General features: G+C 36.4%; 1 protein-coding gene across 3 annotated transcripts in view; it reads right to left on the reverse strand.

Moving 5' to 3' along the window:
- The window catches only part of Atp8a1 (ATPase phospholipid transporting 8A1), a 210,706-nt gene that overhangs the window by 137,432 nt on the left and 55,418 nt on the right, over positions 1-17,856 (reverse strand). For 2 of the 3 annotated variants that reach the window (XM_027938452.2, XM_071614256.1), the window contains 5 exons: positions 12,699-12,768; positions 11,811-11,938; positions 5,652-5,763; positions 4,242-4,407; positions 2,301-2,428 (listed from right to left, as the gene is read on the reverse strand). In XM_027938452.2, the coding sequence (XP_027794253.2) occupies positions 2,301-2,428; positions 4,242-4,407; positions 5,652-5,763; positions 11,811-11,938; positions 12,699-12,768 (604 nt within the window). Of the gene's footprint in view, positions 1-2,300; positions 2,429-4,241; positions 4,408-5,651; positions 5,764-11,810; positions 11,939-12,698; positions 12,769-15,267; positions 15,342-17,856 lie in introns of all 3 variants that reach the window. The other variant, XM_071614255.1, reaches the window with a different exon arrangement.

A 17,856-nucleotide genomic window follows, 5' to 3' on the forward strand; every position in this document is an offset into this window, starting at 1 on the left:
TAATTTCTCTTACCCCATATCTATCACCTCCAGCCCCAAACAGATCTATAAACGGATCTGTGAGCATTTTTCTCTGCATCCCCATTCTTTGCCAAAGAAAACCCTTCCTTCATTGCTCAACTGGGGCTTGGTCCATTTATTGATTCTGTGATTCTGAGAAGGAAAAAGGACACCATTTGGGATCAAAAACTGATGACATTAGGGCAGACAGAACTACATGGTAGTTAAGAGTATGTCTCTGGAATCAGGCAATCTAGGTTGGCTGTCATTTGGTTGTTTTCAGTAAAGGTGACCTATTGTAAAGACTAAGTAAGATAACACATGTGATGTGTTCCATGGAGTGTCTGACACTAGGTAGGTGCTTAATGACATGAGAAAGAAAAGGGCAACTAAAGGTTGCTCAAATAATTAGGTCGTCAAACCCCTGGGAAAATTGTCCAAGAGATTCTACCTGGTTGTACCTTTTGGGCTAAGTTTTGTATTCAGCATACTTGAAAGCCAAGCAAATGCACCTCTCAAAAGCCAAAAGAACTTATCTGTTCTGTTTGACTCTAATAGCCAACAAAATTAATATTTTCTATAGTGGAAAAGTTTGTCAATAAGTCAGGGTTGTGGTTTAATGATTTTACACATCAAATGAAAAGGCCAGACTCTAAATCAAAACAGATCTCTCTCAGATCTGTGTTTTGAACTGATCAGCATCATTTCTGGAAGAGGCTGTTGAATTTTATGTGCCATATTTTAAGAGAGACATGAGCCAACCAGGCTATATTTAGAGAAGAGGGAAGAGTGGTCAGAATGGAGAGTAATCTGGACACTTCATGAAACAAAGAGCAATCAAAGGAGGTGGGGATGTTTAGTTAGGGAGAAAACGATATGGCAGAAGAGCAGGAATGGAAGCTGAGTTCAAATATCTTAGAAGGCTATCATTCAGAAATAAAATAAAATGTTTTCACACAGATTCATTGGGCAGAAGCAGAATCAAAGGAAGATGATTACCAATCTCATTTCTATACAAGGAAAAAGCTGCCTTGTAAGGGAAGAGTGGAAAACAAGTCTTCCATCTCCAGTATTCCATCCATCAGGGATGTTACAAAATATCTGTATATAAGAAATGTGGTTTAAAAGCCTAAGCCTATTGTGTTTCTCCAACACTAAGCTTATATAATTATTTGAAGTCAATATTATTTTTGAAAGTCCAAATAAAAAATAACAAATTGATTGACTAGTTATTTGACCTTCATAGTGAATTACCTTATAATATCTGAATGAGAACCCTTCAGTAAGTTTCAATTATATTTGGACACATTACAAAATTCTTCAGCAATGTAATCCTTGTATGAGGATAGCTATGTCTGCAGCTCATTTCAGATGTCTACGTGACACTGATCTCCAACCAAGGAATTAAGAGACTGACACTTACCACAAGAAGACAGTGAGCAGTTGCAATAGTATCATAGGCTGAATTTTTAAAAATCCCAATATTGTCAATATAGAGAGGCTTTAAATGATTTAAGAAACAAAAAATAACAGCACAATTTCTTAAAGTAAAGAAAATCAAACTTTCTGATGGATTTAATGTAGATCAATTAATTAAATCTTTGATAATCTAAACCTGAAAGTATGATAATGTTTATTAATTTTTTTTAGAAAACAGATGTCTAATACATTTTACCAATAATTATAAAAATTTAAGAAAATAATTAAGAAGAAAAGTTCATGCTGAGATTGTTAACAGTGTGGAAAAATAAACTATAAATGTGAATAAACATGAGAGATGATTTGGTTGTTACCAATAGCAAACTCAGCATCATTTGTAGAGTGCTTGATTGTTTATGAAGTTCTTTGCTATGTCAAGAGACTCCTTGATATATATAGCCACAGGGAGATGTGGGTAAGGCATGTTTTATCATCCCTATGTGAGTGGCCAAGAAAATAAACTTGAAAGAAGTCAAGGGACTAGGCAAAGTTTGCATATGTAGCAAATTATAATACTAGAACTATAATCCAGATATTTATTAATTCCAATCTCATGGTCTCCTTCCTTTTCAACCACTAAGTATCCCAAAATAGGTTTCCTGAATTAGAGAACCATTTTTTTCTCAAGATACCTAGTTTATAAACATGCATGCTTTTGAGAAGAGGGGATTTTGTTAAAATTACATCAGGCTCAAAAATATCATCTTGTAGTCAATAAAAGGTAGGTGTAATTAAAATTTTCTTTCTCCCGGGGAGATGAAAAAATCTTATCATAAGAAAACAAAATGTATTGTTATTATACAATAATAACTCATATTTACCCAGTTTATGAAGTATGCCTGGGTGAATTTCACCACCTCTAATGTAACCAACAAGCTGATTGGAATGAGATTGTTGAAAAGGATGATGAAGGTCAAGAAATTCAGTCCAAAATTATTAGCACCACCATCTGTTGGGAGAGATGAGAAGAATAATTTACAGATTTATTTTATTTGCACTGATAAAAATTTAGCATAGTAAGAATGTTTCATATTATACAGCTTATGTGGATAATTTGGGAGGAACATTTTGCTGACAACATGTCCTGATTCTCAAATACATGCTTCAAGATGGAATTACACTACAGTTGGTCCTCCATATCTGAAGGCTCTGCATTTGTGGGGTGGGGGGAAGGAAAGAACACAAACTGTCTATATATGTGCATACTGCTTTCATTGTCATTATTCCCTAAACAATACAGTATAACACCTATTTGCATAGCATATACATTGTATTATGTATTATAAATAATGCAGAGATTTAAGTATATGGGAGAATGTGCATAGGTTACATGCCAAGTCTATGTCATTCTATATATAAGAGACTTGAGCATCTGTGGATTTTGGCATCCTTGCTCTGTCCTGGAACTAATCACTCATGGAAACTGAGGGATAACTGTACTTGTGTTTGATATGCTGTTAATTCTATTAAGAGCTGCACAGTGGTACTAAAGTGTGAAAGAACTACTAAGTACTGCAAATCACGTTTTACAAGTCCAGAGACAATAGAGGTAAGACAGAGGTTTATAAATGTAAAATTTCAATTGCATAGAATGACTTCATATGAATTCAAAAAGCATTTTCAATTTAAAGCACACTTTTAAAAAGCAAGCAAGTAAACAAAATTAGTGGCAGCAAAACCAATTCCAACTGTAGGAGTATTATTCATTCATAGGTAAATTATACTCTTTCTTCTATCCTCCTATCTTCTCTCTCTCTCTCTCTCTCTCTCTCTTGTACTAAGGATTGAAGTCAGAGGTACTTCACCACACATTCCAAGCTTTTTTAATTTAATTTTATTTTTTGAGACAGAGCCTTGTTGAGTTGATTGGGGCCTTACTAAGTTGCTGAGGCTTGCTTTGAACTTGGGATCCTCCTGTCTCAGCCTCCTGAGCCACTGGGAGAATAGGCATGTACCTGGCCTCTTCCTTCTCAATAAGGAAAGTGAAACAGGTATCCCAGACAAATTGCAAAGAATATGAAGAAACAAACTGATGATAATAATACCACTTTTCATGTTAAAATAATAAACTAGGGAGTATAAAAATGACTTGGAAGAGCTGCAAAGTTAAATAAATGTAATAAAAAGCAGATTTTTAAAAATCAGTTTTTGCAATAAGACTTTACTAGAATTGGTTTTTACACTTGGAAATTAAGTATTTACCAAATGGAAATGCAAACCCACTTCCTAGAAATACCCAGGGGTGGCACATTAATACCACAACTACACAAGGATGTATGCTCCACAGGGAATCTAACAGCACTTTCCCCTGGTCAAGGTGAGCATCAACATAGGACTCTCTGTATTACTGAGATCAAATGCAAGTGCATTCAATTAAAACATTTTTAAAGTATGTAAACTACTTTATAATAAAACATGCATGCATGTGAGAACACACACAATCTACTTTCTGTATCAGATAACTATTTTTAAAGAATAGCTTTTACTTATGAATATCATGTTAAGGGCTATATTTACTGAACATTTTCCACTACTAAGGATTGTTTATTGTGTTTCCAAGGATTTTGAAATTTAGAGATCCTAACATTTTATGTACTTTTATTGGATACCACATTGAAAAATAAACATTAAATGTCAAATTATCTTGACAACAAGGTCTTCTTTTTAGAAACAGGAAATTTCATAAAACAAATTCAGATAAATTGTGAAACAATCACATATTAACGAAAGTAAAAAAGTGCAGTCACGACATCATTGCTTACAGTTCAGATTGAGATACCAGTCTCTTCCAGAGTGCTTTCGATTCCAAATGGCTGAGCCCACGGAACAGATAAGAGACATGGCAATTAAGATACAAAACAAAATCAATATTTGTACATTTGTAATCCGTTCCACATTAGAGAGCTTAAGTGGCGGGCTCGTTGAATTCTGTAAAAAGAAACAAGATGAATAGTTAAAAAAAATGTACAGTTTAGTGACGTGTACTTGACATGTGATGAGGATGACAACATGAGTCACAAGTCAGTATCAAGAGGTGTTGTGTATATGTAAATTATGCAAAGCCCTTGCCAGGTAGGACAGGTGTCAATGTTTAGGTACCTCTTTTTCCCCAAGGCTACTATACTTTCCAAACCTGTTTTCTATGAAATAATATTTCTTTCATAGACATTGTGGCAGGTGAGATGCACTTGGCTATTTAAGCAAATAAGGTACTGCAGAAACATCTAGTTAGAGTGTCTGCTCAAGAAAGGAGAAGACAAGACCTATGCACCTACAACCAGACACCTGGAAACTCTCAACTATGAAGGCAACATTTGAAGAATCTCTCATCTTCAAATTTCTGGTGGCATTTGGTAATTGTTTTCCTGAGCATAGCAGCAATGCAGGTAGCCCTGATTATAAAAGTTAACAAAGGAAAGTTTCCTTTCAAATTATTTATGCTAGATCTGTACTAACTAAGGAATCCATAGGACAGTATAAAACAAAGATTTACAGAATAGCTAAGGATAAAAAGAATTAAGAACAATTCCACTTGCGTGTTAATAACATCTTTGTGCCTGTACAATGTACAAAGATATTAGCCTTTAAGAGTAGATTTTCACTTGGTATTTAAAAGTGAGTTTCCCATACCCATGGAACCACTGAACACAGATGGTATCATGATGCAGAGAAGGAGCACTCGCAGGCAAGTGTAAACATTGGTGCTAGGATGAAAGCTGATGGCAAAAATAGCCTTACATAAAAGTGCTATAAAAATGGCAATTTGATTCACACTTTTCTTTGAATTACACGAAAAAATAAAATTTAAAGTATGATGATTGCATTAAAATAAAATTAGAAGACACATACTTTAATGCAGAGCACTCATGTTACTGACAACGTAAATGATCACCAATAGTTAGAAAATGCTGCCAACAGATCACACATCTAACCATTCATGCACCAGGTGATCTCTGGTGAAATTTCCAGTGTTCCTGTGTACACAGCCCTTCTCACAGGGAGGGGATTTAAAGGCCCCACACACCCTGGAGGGCCAGACTCTGGATATGTGGGGCGGGGCTCAGAAATCTGGGACAGATGGTCTGCTCTGTTTGGGGTACTGCACTGAGAGCTACAAGTGATGTATTTCCAAAAGACTGAGGCTCCAGATATTTCATAGATAAAAATCTCACCTGCATCAGCTTGGTGTCATGTCCAGTGTAGACAACTATTCCATGAACCCACTGAGTATTTCTCAACTGAGCACCTCGAAGAAGAATCTGATCTGCTCCCAGAGGAACAGTGCTAGGACAGAGTATACTGACATTAGAAATGACATTTTCCAAAATGCTTAAGAACTGCACAGTCACAGTTCACCATATAGTCACTATATATTATTAAAATAACTCTTCTCACATTTGCTTTATTTCTGGAAAGCAAGTAATTTTCCCACCAAAGAGAATTATTGTTTTAGACATGAATAGCTGCTGGGAAAGTAACTATTGACTGTTGGGAAATAGCTGTTGCTCCTCCTTAATATCCTACTAGCCAAGTCCTATAATATTTTTATCTCCTATGGACTGAATTGTGCACTGCCCCCCTCTTCTGGCTTCATATTCCTATGCTGAAGTTCTTTAACCCCCTAATATGATGTTATTTGGAGTTGGCAACTTCAGGAGTTAATTAGGTTTTTAAAAATGTACAAGGGTGGGATCTTCATGTTGAGATCATTGCTGTTCTAAGAGGAGATACCAGACAGCTTTCTGTCTTTCTACCAAGTGAAGACACAGTGAGAAGACATCTTTTACTGACAAAAAGAAAACCCTCATCAGAATCAAACCACACTACTATCCTGATCTCAGATTTCCAACACTCAGAATGGTGAGAAAAAAACTTCTCCTGGGAAAGCTACCTAGTCTGTGGTATACTGTTATAGCAGCCTGAGCAAACTAATATGCTATCCCAAAGACAAGACAGTGTTTTGGAATTCAGAGGCTAATTCTTAAGCCTATTTATGACTTTTCCTAAATTAATAAGTTGATTTAGTTTCCTGAAATGTTTGGAAATGGTGGACTAAGAGAACTGCAGCATACCACCCAACATACACCCACACATCAAATTAAAAATAGCTTTACGTATAATAGAGGTTCAAATTCTGTCTCTCTTGTCTGTCTCTCTGTCTTTCTGTCTCTTACTCTCTCTCTCTCTCACACACACACACACACAATAAGATACATACACAGATCTCACTGTATGTAGCACTGCCATATCTCCCCCACAGAGACAGGTCCCTGTACTTAAACTTCCAGGTCATTTATTTTATAGTACCTGAAGATCAATTCTCTAAGAATTGCAAATACATTTTCAAGAAATGGTAAGCATTTTTTTTTTTTTTTTTTTGGGTACCGGGATTGAATTCATGGCACTTAACCACTGAGCCACATCCCCAACGCTTTTTTTTTTTTTTTTTTGGTATTTTATTTAAAGATGGGGTCTCACTAAGTTGCTTAGCACCTTGATTTTGCTGAGGCTGACTTTGAACTTGTGATCCTCCTGTCTTAGCCTCCAGAGCCGCTGGGATTTATAGGCGTGTGCCCAGCAAATGGTAAGCATTTTGAAGTTATTCATCTCCTGTAATTTAAGCCACATTTTCATGAATAAAACTCAAGTTGGGTCACTTGTGGGTTTTCTGTAAGGCCACTCTCTAAGGAAAGTTATTAAGTGATACACACTTATACAAGGATACAGCACTATCACAGATATGTTGGGCTACTTGATGGAAATTTAATATACAAAGTTAATGGCTCAAGGGTTTCTATGACCTAGTTTTCATTTTAATAAGGAAAAAAAAGCAAAAGCAAATGTTATGGTTTTGATGTGAGATGTCCCCCAAAGCTCATGTGTGAGACAATGCAGGAGGGTTCAGAGGAGAAATGATTGGGTTATGACAGCCTTAACCCAATCAGTGAATTAATCCCCTGATGGGACAAGTTGAGTAGTAATGAAGTTGGGTATGGTGTGGCTGGAGCATTGGGGGTGTGAGCATCATGTGAGCTGCTTCCCTCTACCACTCTATTACTCCATGATGTTCAGTCTCATCTTGAGCCCCAAGTACTGAAGCCAGCTGCCTATAGACTGAGACCTCTGAAATTGTGAGCCCCCAAACAAACTTTTCCTCCTCTAAAATTGTTCTTATGGGGTATTTTAGTCACAGCAGTGAAAAAGCTGAATAAAACAGCAAAAAACTCAAACATAAAAATATAAAAAATTTTTAAAAAGAAAGAAGGAAACAATCTCCCCCCTCACCCCCAAAAAGTCTACAGAGAACACAGAATCTTTGTTAATGAAAGCTTCATGTGACTAAGGCCTTCTTGTGACTAAGGCCTTCATGCTCTATCTAGTAAGCTCAGAGGCCAGCAGCAGCTTGGGTCTTAGACATTTTTTCAGGACCTATACAAATTCTCTGGCTTAGGTGAAATCAATCAAGATGAGTGGGTGAGAACAATACTCAGGTGAATCCTTAATACAGAGTGCATTTTAATTTAAAGAAAGGAAAACCAACCATAACTTTCATTCTCTAGGTACAAAAGCATGCCTTATGGACCCAACTGTATGGGTCCAGAACTCGAGATCCTCCTGTCTCAGTCTCCCGAGTTGCTGGGATTACAGGCATGCACCACCATGCCCCCAACTGTATGGGTCCAGAAGGAATGCTACTTTCGTCCATTTTGTGTGACTAGTTAAAAAAATACTCAAGACTAGGTATAAGAAAATATTTTTATTTTAACCTACGGTTTTGAAGGTTGAAAAATCCAAGATTAGGTGACCACATCTGGCAAGAGCTTCATGCTATGTCAAAACATGGCAGATAGCATCACATGGGAGGAGTACAAGTGACACAGAGCTGTGTGAAAGGAGCCAAACACATGGGATGGCCTCACTGTATAACAACTTGTCCTTGCCATGACTAACCCTGTGATATGGGCATTAATCCTTCTGAGGGTGGAGCCCCCAGGACCTAGTTACCTCCCCCTGGGTCCCATCACCTCTCAATACCATTACATTGGGGTATTATGGCACATAAACTTTTGGGAGATAAATCATATTGAAACCACAGCAGAAGAACCCTTCTTGGATATGTCTCAAAATTTGGGGTGCACTTGAGAGTTGGGAGGGACCTTGGGCTTATAGCAGGTTTCCATGAAGTTCTGGAGAAGCTGCTGGACTATGCTCTAGGTAACACAGGTACCCACTATTCCTCACTTATTCCAACAGGGCATAATGTAGGAACTGTCACTCAGAATTTGTGGTCTGGATTGACTGGAAATAGGTACAAACGGTTAAAAAGCAAAATGCACTACTTTTTAATTACAAGGAGTTAAGAATAATTTGTTTTCATCACAGCTGGAATTCAAAGCTTCTGGCATTAGACTATGACCCTCATCCTTAAAAGAATCAAAGTATACTCATTCATTCCAAAGGGTCTCCAGATCTCTGGGTAATCACAGTCAAAATCAAATGTGCTAAAGGTCTTTAAGATCTACTTCTACATATCATATAAAACAAAACATGCTATTATATAAATTCTATCTGTATCCTAAATCTTGGCACCATCACACAAAATTTCTCCTTCACAGCATGAATTTGCTTGGCATCAATTTGAAGGGGAACTGATAAGAAATGGAAGCTGGCCAGTTAGGAATGTCACACTAAAGAAACACTACTTGTATAAACGGCCAAAGCTATCAGTAGTATATAACCATATGTTCAGGGAAAGATAACTTGGGTTAAAAATTTTAAACAACAATTACTCTGATGGTTGCAGACAAGCTCTTGGTAGATCTGAATACTTCAAATGTCTTTTAGGGTTCCAATCTCTAATATTGCAATCACAAGATGAAGAAAGCACCAATAACATTTTCCCAGGTTGGTGGATTGAATCAGTGCATCTAGTTTACATTTAGTTGGCCTCTACAAATGCCTGGTAGATAAGGTATACTGTGGAGTTCTACCCCATTCTTTATTCCCCTTTGCAAAAAAAAAAAAAAAAAAAAAAACCCTTGAAAAAGAAGTGTATTTGTGATTCTCAACTCCTTCTATGATCTCAAACACAAGCTCATAGGTTCCACCTGTTCCAGTCAAGTTCAATAATGTCCACTAGCTAAACCCAACTGATTCTATATTCAGCTTCCCTCAACCTGACCATCAGTAACATCTGACTCGATTTTGTGCTTTGCTCTCTACCTTGGTACAGTTTCCTCTTGCTCTGTCTTTTCACCCTACAAGTGATCTCAGTCTCTTTCACTAGTCCTTCTTTTTTTTTTTTTAAATCAACCTCACCCCTACTCTACTCCCACTCTGGGGGTTGAACCCAGGGCCTCATGCATAGTAGGAAAGTACTCTACCACTGAGTCATATCCCCAGCTTTACAACCTCTTGATATTAGACAATCCTAGGAGAGTCCTTGGATCTTTCAATTTTTCTGCTTAGACCCTTGCACTCTCAATGGTTTTTCCCAGTCACATGGCTTTATGTATCTCTGCCAACTTCTCCCCAATTTATTTCATCCAAGACATCTATCCCAAACTTCATATATATATATATTCAATTGTCTCTTGGACATCTCTGTTTGGACGTCACAAACAGTCCAAAACCAAACTGCTGATCTTCCTCCCTCAAAACCTTTCAGTGGATTCCCATTTCATTCTGAATCCACCCCCACAACGACCTACAAAGCTTCCTATGATATGGCCCACTATTTGCTATTGGATTTTCTTCTATTACTGTCTTCCTTGATCACACAATTCCAACCACAATGGCCTAACATTCCCAAATTGCTCCAGGTATTTTCCCTCTTTAAGATCATTGTAATAATATAATTAAAAACTTGCACTATTTCTTTTGTTTGGAATCCTCTCCTTCCAAATCTTCATATGGCTAAGTTCCTCACCTCCTACTCATCATTGTTCAAATGTTACCTTCTCAATGAGGCTGACTGCAACCATCCTGATTCCCTCCCATCTTCTCCCACTCTCTTATCCTATGACATCTTTTGCACAGCATTTGTTGCTTTTTAATAGAGGCAGAATTTTCTTACTTATCGTGTCATTGTTTGTCAGTCTGCCCTTCCCCTTACTATGAGAAAGTAATCTCACAAGATGTTATGGTCTAAATATTTGTATGCCCCCAATATTTATAAGTTGAAACCTAATCCAGCACAGTGATATCAGGAGGTGTGGTCTTAAGGTGATTAGATCATGAAAGCTCTGCCTTCGTGAATGGGATTTGGGCCCTTGCAGGGAAGTCCCGAGGGCCTCCACCATCTGAGGACATATTGCCAGTGCCATCAATGAGAAACATGTCCTCATCTGACACCAAGTCTGCTGGTACCTTGGTCTTGGATTTTCCAGACTCCAGAATGGCAAGCAATATATTTTTGTTGTTTATAAACTGTCCAATCTAAGGCATTTTGTTACAGTGGCCTGAATGAACTCAGACACTAGGGCAGGAGTACTTATTTGCATTATTCATTGGTGCCTTAATATCTGTAAACGGCCTAACACTCTAGGTGCATAAGAAATACTGGTTGAATGAATCTTGGAAGAGGTAGAGAAGTGGTAGGAAAGAGAGGAGAAAGAGATAGGAAGCAAGGAAAAACAAAAGATGTTACATATGATAACATGGTTTAGCAAAGTGCATGTGAGGGCTGGGAGTACAGCTCAGTGGTACAGCACTTGCCCAACATGCATAAAGCCCTGGGTTCAATCCACAGCACACCCCCTTCCCCCAGAAATTAAAAAACTAGGGCTGGGATTGTGGCTCAGTGGTAGAGCGCTCACCTAGCACATGCGAGGCCCTGGGTTTGATACTCAGCACCACATAAAAATAAATAAATAAAGGTATTGTGTCCAACTACAATATAAAAAAAAATTACACAGAGAAGGAAACAAATCACCCAGTACAATAAACACTTTGGGGATACAGCCTGAACTCCCCAAGGCATCCAGAGGTCACAGGAAAGGACCCAGGTCATGAATACTGGCTAGTTAAGCCCATAACACGTATTCTGGTCAAAGGACAAGTCACAGGTAATTTACCCCCAGAAGAATCTGCCAGGAATGTGGAATATCCCTGAAAACTTCCAACTACCATATTGGCAGGAACCCTAGGAAAGCCTATACCACATGAATAGGGTTAAGATTCAACATTTTTATAAGACTTGGGCTGGAAAACAGACTTTCTTATAAAAGGGTTTTAAGTATTCAAACTTAGAGCAGAGGAAAATAATAGGTACCCAGAATCGGAAAACATTCAACAACACAAGAAAATGCAGCAAATGTGCTTTTACATACCCATGGCCATCAAGCCTTATATTTCCCACAAAATCGTAGAGATGCCTGTTTGGACTCTCACACTCAATTTTGCCAGAAATTCTCATCAAACTGTCAATGTCTTTGATATCGGAGGTTGCTGGTAAGCCCTGTTTAAAATTTTTTAAATAAGCAAAGAGGATGTTAAATAAGTTGTGTTTGGCTTGGGGCTGGGGGATTCATCCAGGTCTTAGGACTATCTTATGAACAATTCTCTCCCATTACACAATACTTTGTCAAATCACAATTTAGGGTTACCTTCTTTCCCAACTTGAGCACGGTTTTTAGCACAAGATTGGGGCAGCTTTTGTGACAGTACTAAAGTATAAACTAGTCTACAAAAATATTCTGAAGTCTCCAAGGAGAAATTTCTTTCCTAAAGTGAAATCAATGTTTAGCACTATACAATCTCAGTCTGCTGAAACTGACTTTTGTTTCCTGCTAGGATGGTATGAAAAGGAACTGTAGAAATCTAAGCTAATATTAAACCACAAGGTGAGTGAGTTTCAGAATAACAAAGAAAGCTGCAGCTTTTCAATATGGCAAAGCCAAATAATAATTTGGGCCAGGTGGATAGGAAAAATAAATAAGCTGCCATATGTCAAAGCACTTAGAACCACTATGATTATTATTACCCAAGTGTTGGCTATTACATAAAATATCTTACAAATAGTACTTATATGATGAACTATATTTAATCAGCGAGTGAATCTGAATATTCCATTTACTTAACACTGGTTTATGAAACCTCAATGAGCAAGTAGTACTTGGACAGAATTACCTCCCCTGAAGACAGTAATACTAAGAAAGAAGATTTTCATTCCATGTACTAAAACAGGAATAAGTCGATGAATCTATATCAGAACTTACCTGTCTAATTTTCAAGTTAGTTTCACCATCTAGGTTGGATGTCTCAATGTAGCACATGGCCTGGGGCTCACTGTTGTTTAGAATTGAGAAGCACAAAGATTTAGTGGGAGAAAGAAAGCAGAATATTTACATGTTCAGACTCACCAAAGCCTTCTGTTCTAGGCAAAGCTAGAGTCACCTAGCTTCTAGATGATTTTTCATTCCAACAGCAAGATGCTGTGAGGCAGAACCCATGCATGACAAATCATGGATCAGCTTTCCAGCTAGAAGGACCCCAAAGCAATTTCCTGACAACACTCACTAATGGTCTTCAAGATAATGAAATGAGTGGTTCTGTCACGTTATTTTTAAATTGTTCATCCATACAGACACAACACAGACTGCATCTGAAATGTAAAGTAGTTTGTGCCCAGATTTATCTTTAGTTCAGAAATATCAAGGAAGATTTCATGTTCATGGCCCACATGTAAATTGGTTAAGCAAAGTAGCTGATTAGAAAATTCCAGATTGCTACTTCTGTAAGCTTGCATTTTTTTTCACCTTTTAGTTATAATAATAAATAGTATCATACGGAGCATGTCATATTAAAAATTTAAGCCTCCTTTTAAAAGCTACATGGATAGATTTCACAATAAAAGTGAACAATATTTTTCTGCCTCTATTTTTTCCTCTCTCTTCAAAGTGCTTCAGAGATAATTGAGAAAGGAAAAGACAAAACTAAAATTGGCCAATTTGGCCTTATTGCTCCTTGTCTCAAACCTAAAAGAACCACTTCCTGAGTCCCCAACAAAGTGTTTCAGTGAAGTCTGGCGTGCAGTGGCCTAAGAGCTTTGTTCTTAGTTTTACTGCAGATGCTATATCCCTGTCTTACATTGTTCCCTTCCCATGATACTTTACTGCCCAGCAACAATAGACATGTGAGTTGGTTGTGCAGCTGGACAATCTGATCCTCAACTCTATGGAAAACCATTCTGAATTCCAATCTCAGTAGCATACATAAAAGCCTAAATTGCTGTCATGTAAGCAGTTATGAATATAATTTCTTATGAGTGTGTGCAAAGCTTCCAAGGAAAGAAATTTGCAAGTCACAAACACCTGGAATTTTCTAATCAACTTCCAATTTGTACATGTGCAAAAAGAAACTATTCCACAATTTCAGAATTGGGCAGTTAGCTGAATTTCATAGCCTAAAGATTTGTGGAAACTACTTAAACACATGGACATTAATCCAATATTTGACAGTCTCATTTTAAAGTAACTGCAAGTTTTCCCTATGGGGTCATTCATAGAGGCTGCTCCTTTTTCCCAACTGGAGAAAAGTCTTCCAATGTTTATATTTTCTATCAATTATTCAAAACTTTACTTCTTAAATCACTGTCACAATAGTAACTTGGTCCTAGCAATTGCTTCAAATTTGTGACTTACTTATATATACATTTGGAACATTAAATGATCTATGAAATTATAAAACACATCTTTTGATACTATAGAAGAATGATCACAAACAATGCTAAATGACAACACTGATTCTACATTCTGGTGATAAGATGCATTGAAATTTACTGATGATACACTTATCAAAGGCCAGTCTCAGAATGAGTGAGAATAACATTCTATTTTTTTTTTTTCTCACAAAACAGATTTTCCAAGACTTTAAATAGCTAAGAAGTTATGAAGCTTAAATGGATGATTTCATTTGAAGTGGGGCAAATAAATATGCATCCAAAGTCAGAACATTCTTAATAACCACTGAAAACAGCTGTGAGGAAAGCAGTTCTTAACAGTGCTGTGAAAAGGCAGCAAGAAGTCAGGAATCATGCCAGATCAGAAACACTTCAGCAAATATGATCACATCCAAAACACAAACTACAGTCAGAGAGGCAAAGCAGGCGTCTTGATTAGTAAGTGGAAATGAAACAAGATGCAAATCACAATACAGACACTAGAAGACGGCTGAAGTTTATCACAGGAACGTGCACATTGTCACGAGTTACAAGTGGGATTAAAAACTAGTCCCAAAGCATGCGGTACAAAAGGTACAACATCCAGCTTTGTGCAGGGGGTCCTCTGTAAACCCTATTTAAACCCAAATTACAGTCATAATCACTAGAGGTATTCTATGGAACTTGTAGAAAATTTCAAATATGAGAAATAAGAACGTATTTAAGAAATACAATCAATTTTCCATGGCTGTTTCAGGAAGAGCTTAACACTGTTCAAAACAATATCCTGTCGAGGTAGTAAGTTAAGCTTCAGTATTGAGGCATGTTGTTAAATATGGCTATTATTAATGATGCATAGGAAATTAAAATCTACCTTTACTGCATGTCTCTTGGACTCCTATCAATTACAATAGGAGTTAAATCTGCCTACTTGAGGCACAGACATCTTCCAATATGGTATTCATAAAATGCTTTTAAAACATCTGTGAAATGTCCATCACCAAGAATATAAAAAAGTTCATTTAAAAGAAAGAGACACAGAACTCAAGCATATTTGGGTGCAACTGTTCTCTGGTTTAGGGTGAGGACCCACTTACACACATCCTGTACAACTCAGTAGTTCTAACCTTGAGGACAGACTGATGAGATCTGCTGGGAGATGTTCCCCATTGGTCACTTTCACTATTTCCCCTACTGCCACCTACATGTCCCAGTTTAAAATAATTAAAGTGGGGAAAAAATGAATAACAGAGAAGAAAAAAACAAACAAATGGACAAAAGAGACAGAGGTTTGAAATTATTATAGAAAATAATACATGTTAATAAAAATGTCTAATGCCATTTTTTTCAAAACTTATTTTAATCAGGTCTGAAAGCATAAGAAAACATTTAATAAGGATTACTTATTTGCTTTTAAAACCAATTTTCAATTTTTAATGCAAAAACTTCCAATATAAGCATTTCTTATCAAATTGAATAAAAACACTTCATATAAAGAGCTACTCTAACTTATAGACATTACTTTATCTAATTCCTTAATCTCATTCCTTCTGCTGTAGGTCTCATACTATCCCAAAAGCAAAGAAACAATTGTGGAAGTTATTTGCAAAGCATACTATACTAGCTTCCTCCAACCACAACACACTAAAAAAAAAAAAAAAAGGAAAACTTTGTTAAAAATATTCTGATTCAAAAATGTTTTTAAAGTTAATTGTATAAATACTGTATTACCTTTAATGCAAAAAAGCAAAGATATGGGTCTTAAAAATTAGAAGGTTTAATTGTAGCATTTGGAGTTATCTAATAACAAAGTCTAGGTAATACATTGTGGTTTGGGGTGGTAGCGGGGCGGGGGGATGTAGAGAGGAGTTTAAGCCTTTGAAACAAGAGAAAAATTTTCAGGGAGGGCATGAAATAGACATACTAAGAATATATTTGGACTTGAATTTAGCTTGAGTTATTTTACTCTATTTTATACTTTCTCAACGCATAAATGTATTATACTAAAATTTCAGTTTCTCCATTTCAAAAGTGAAACACAGTAACTTTCAGCCATGTTCATGCCTTAATTTCAAACTAATTCACAGAAGATGCACTATAATTAAAAATGAAAAACATTTAGAAATATTACAAGCAATTGTTTATTCTTACTGCTTAACAGTGCCTACTTGCTGGTGAAAATCAGCATGAACTTATTTCGCCAGTGGACAGTGTGACATAGTAAAGATAATCAGGAATATCTCAACTTTGACTTAGTCACTGAAGTAGCTAAATGTAAAACAATGTCAAAATTTCTCTTTCTGTTAAATGATGATAAAAACTATAACCTAATTGTTAAGGTTAATGTAGTCTCAAAAGAGCTACATAAGTAAACCAACATGCCAGCTGAAAGGTGGTATTGTGCTTCTGAGGAGAAATGTTTGCCTGGTAGCACAACCTATATATTACTAAATAACCAAAGCAATGGATCAGATAATCTGTTAAAAATATGATAATCTTTGGAGGAAAGACATAAAAGCTATTTTGATCTACTAATATTGATAGCCACTAGGAAATGTTTTCAATGTTTAGAAAACAAATCCTATAAAAAATGCTCTAAAGTTTTAAAAATAAAGATTAAGTAGCCTTTATCTGAAATGATTGGGACCAGGAGTGTTTCGGATTTCAGAGTTTTTCATATTTTGGAATATTTGCATAGAATTTTCCATTGAGCATCCAACTGTACAAACACAGAGCTTGCTAAGGCGCTTCTTGGTTTGCATTGAGAAAGATGACAAACATTTTTTTAAAAATTTCAAGTTAGAATTAAAGTCAGGGCAGGATAGTCTGGCAGACAAAAATAAACACTGTACATGAATGGCTCAGCACATATGATTCTAGGGTAATGTCTTGAAGAGTTTAATCAGGAAAACATCAGTACTTTCTTAATTGCTAGAAGACTTTACCATCACTTTGATCTTTCTTATGTACATATAATATCTAGATGGCCAATCATTAGCACATTTATCATTTAATAACCATCAAATGTACATCATTCTATTAGGTACTCTGAAAGTTCATCAATTAAAAAAAATTGAGGAACATCAGGGCTTGATCACTTAGTCCATCTTCCTCTATATGAAAGGATGAGACTATGTAGTTTGTTCAGAATCACCAAGCCAGGAAAAGGATTCTGGTTTTCTGACTCCTAAGCAGAGCTCCTTTTAACACCCAATATTACTCAGAACCTGAGACAATGGCAAGGAAATCACCCTTAAGTTTGCTATCATATGGCCAAGTGTAGACAGAAAGCTTTACTTCAATTTTAGAAATTTTACCCCTACAAATAGTTGTAAGCAAAGAAAAGTAAGAACAGAAAGGCTGATTTTAAAAAATCCATATTAATTTTTCTGAAAACAAAAACCCATCTGTATGTGGCACAAAAAGTAACTGACTATAAAATATGGAAATAGAACCACCTCTAGCTTTTTCAACTACCTATAGACTTACTTCTGTAAATATCTGGGTAACTCTTACTTGCTCAAGTTTCACTAGCCTGTCATAAACCAAATCACTTTGAATCATGACCTGATTAAATAGGTTTTGAAAAAAGGACACTCCATATTTACATATGGATATTACAAATAAAACTGTCCAAGGAAATGATGATAAACAACCTCTATAATAGTAAAAACATTTCTACTTAATTTATATTAGGACTAGTTTTACAGTTTTTA

This window comes from Marmota flaviventris, chromosome 7 (assembly GCF_047511675.1).
Source record: "Marmota flaviventris isolate mMarFla1 chromosome 7, mMarFla1.hap1, whole genome shotgun sequence".
NCBI lineage: Eukaryota > Metazoa > Chordata > Mammalia > Rodentia > Sciuridae > Marmota > Marmota flaviventris.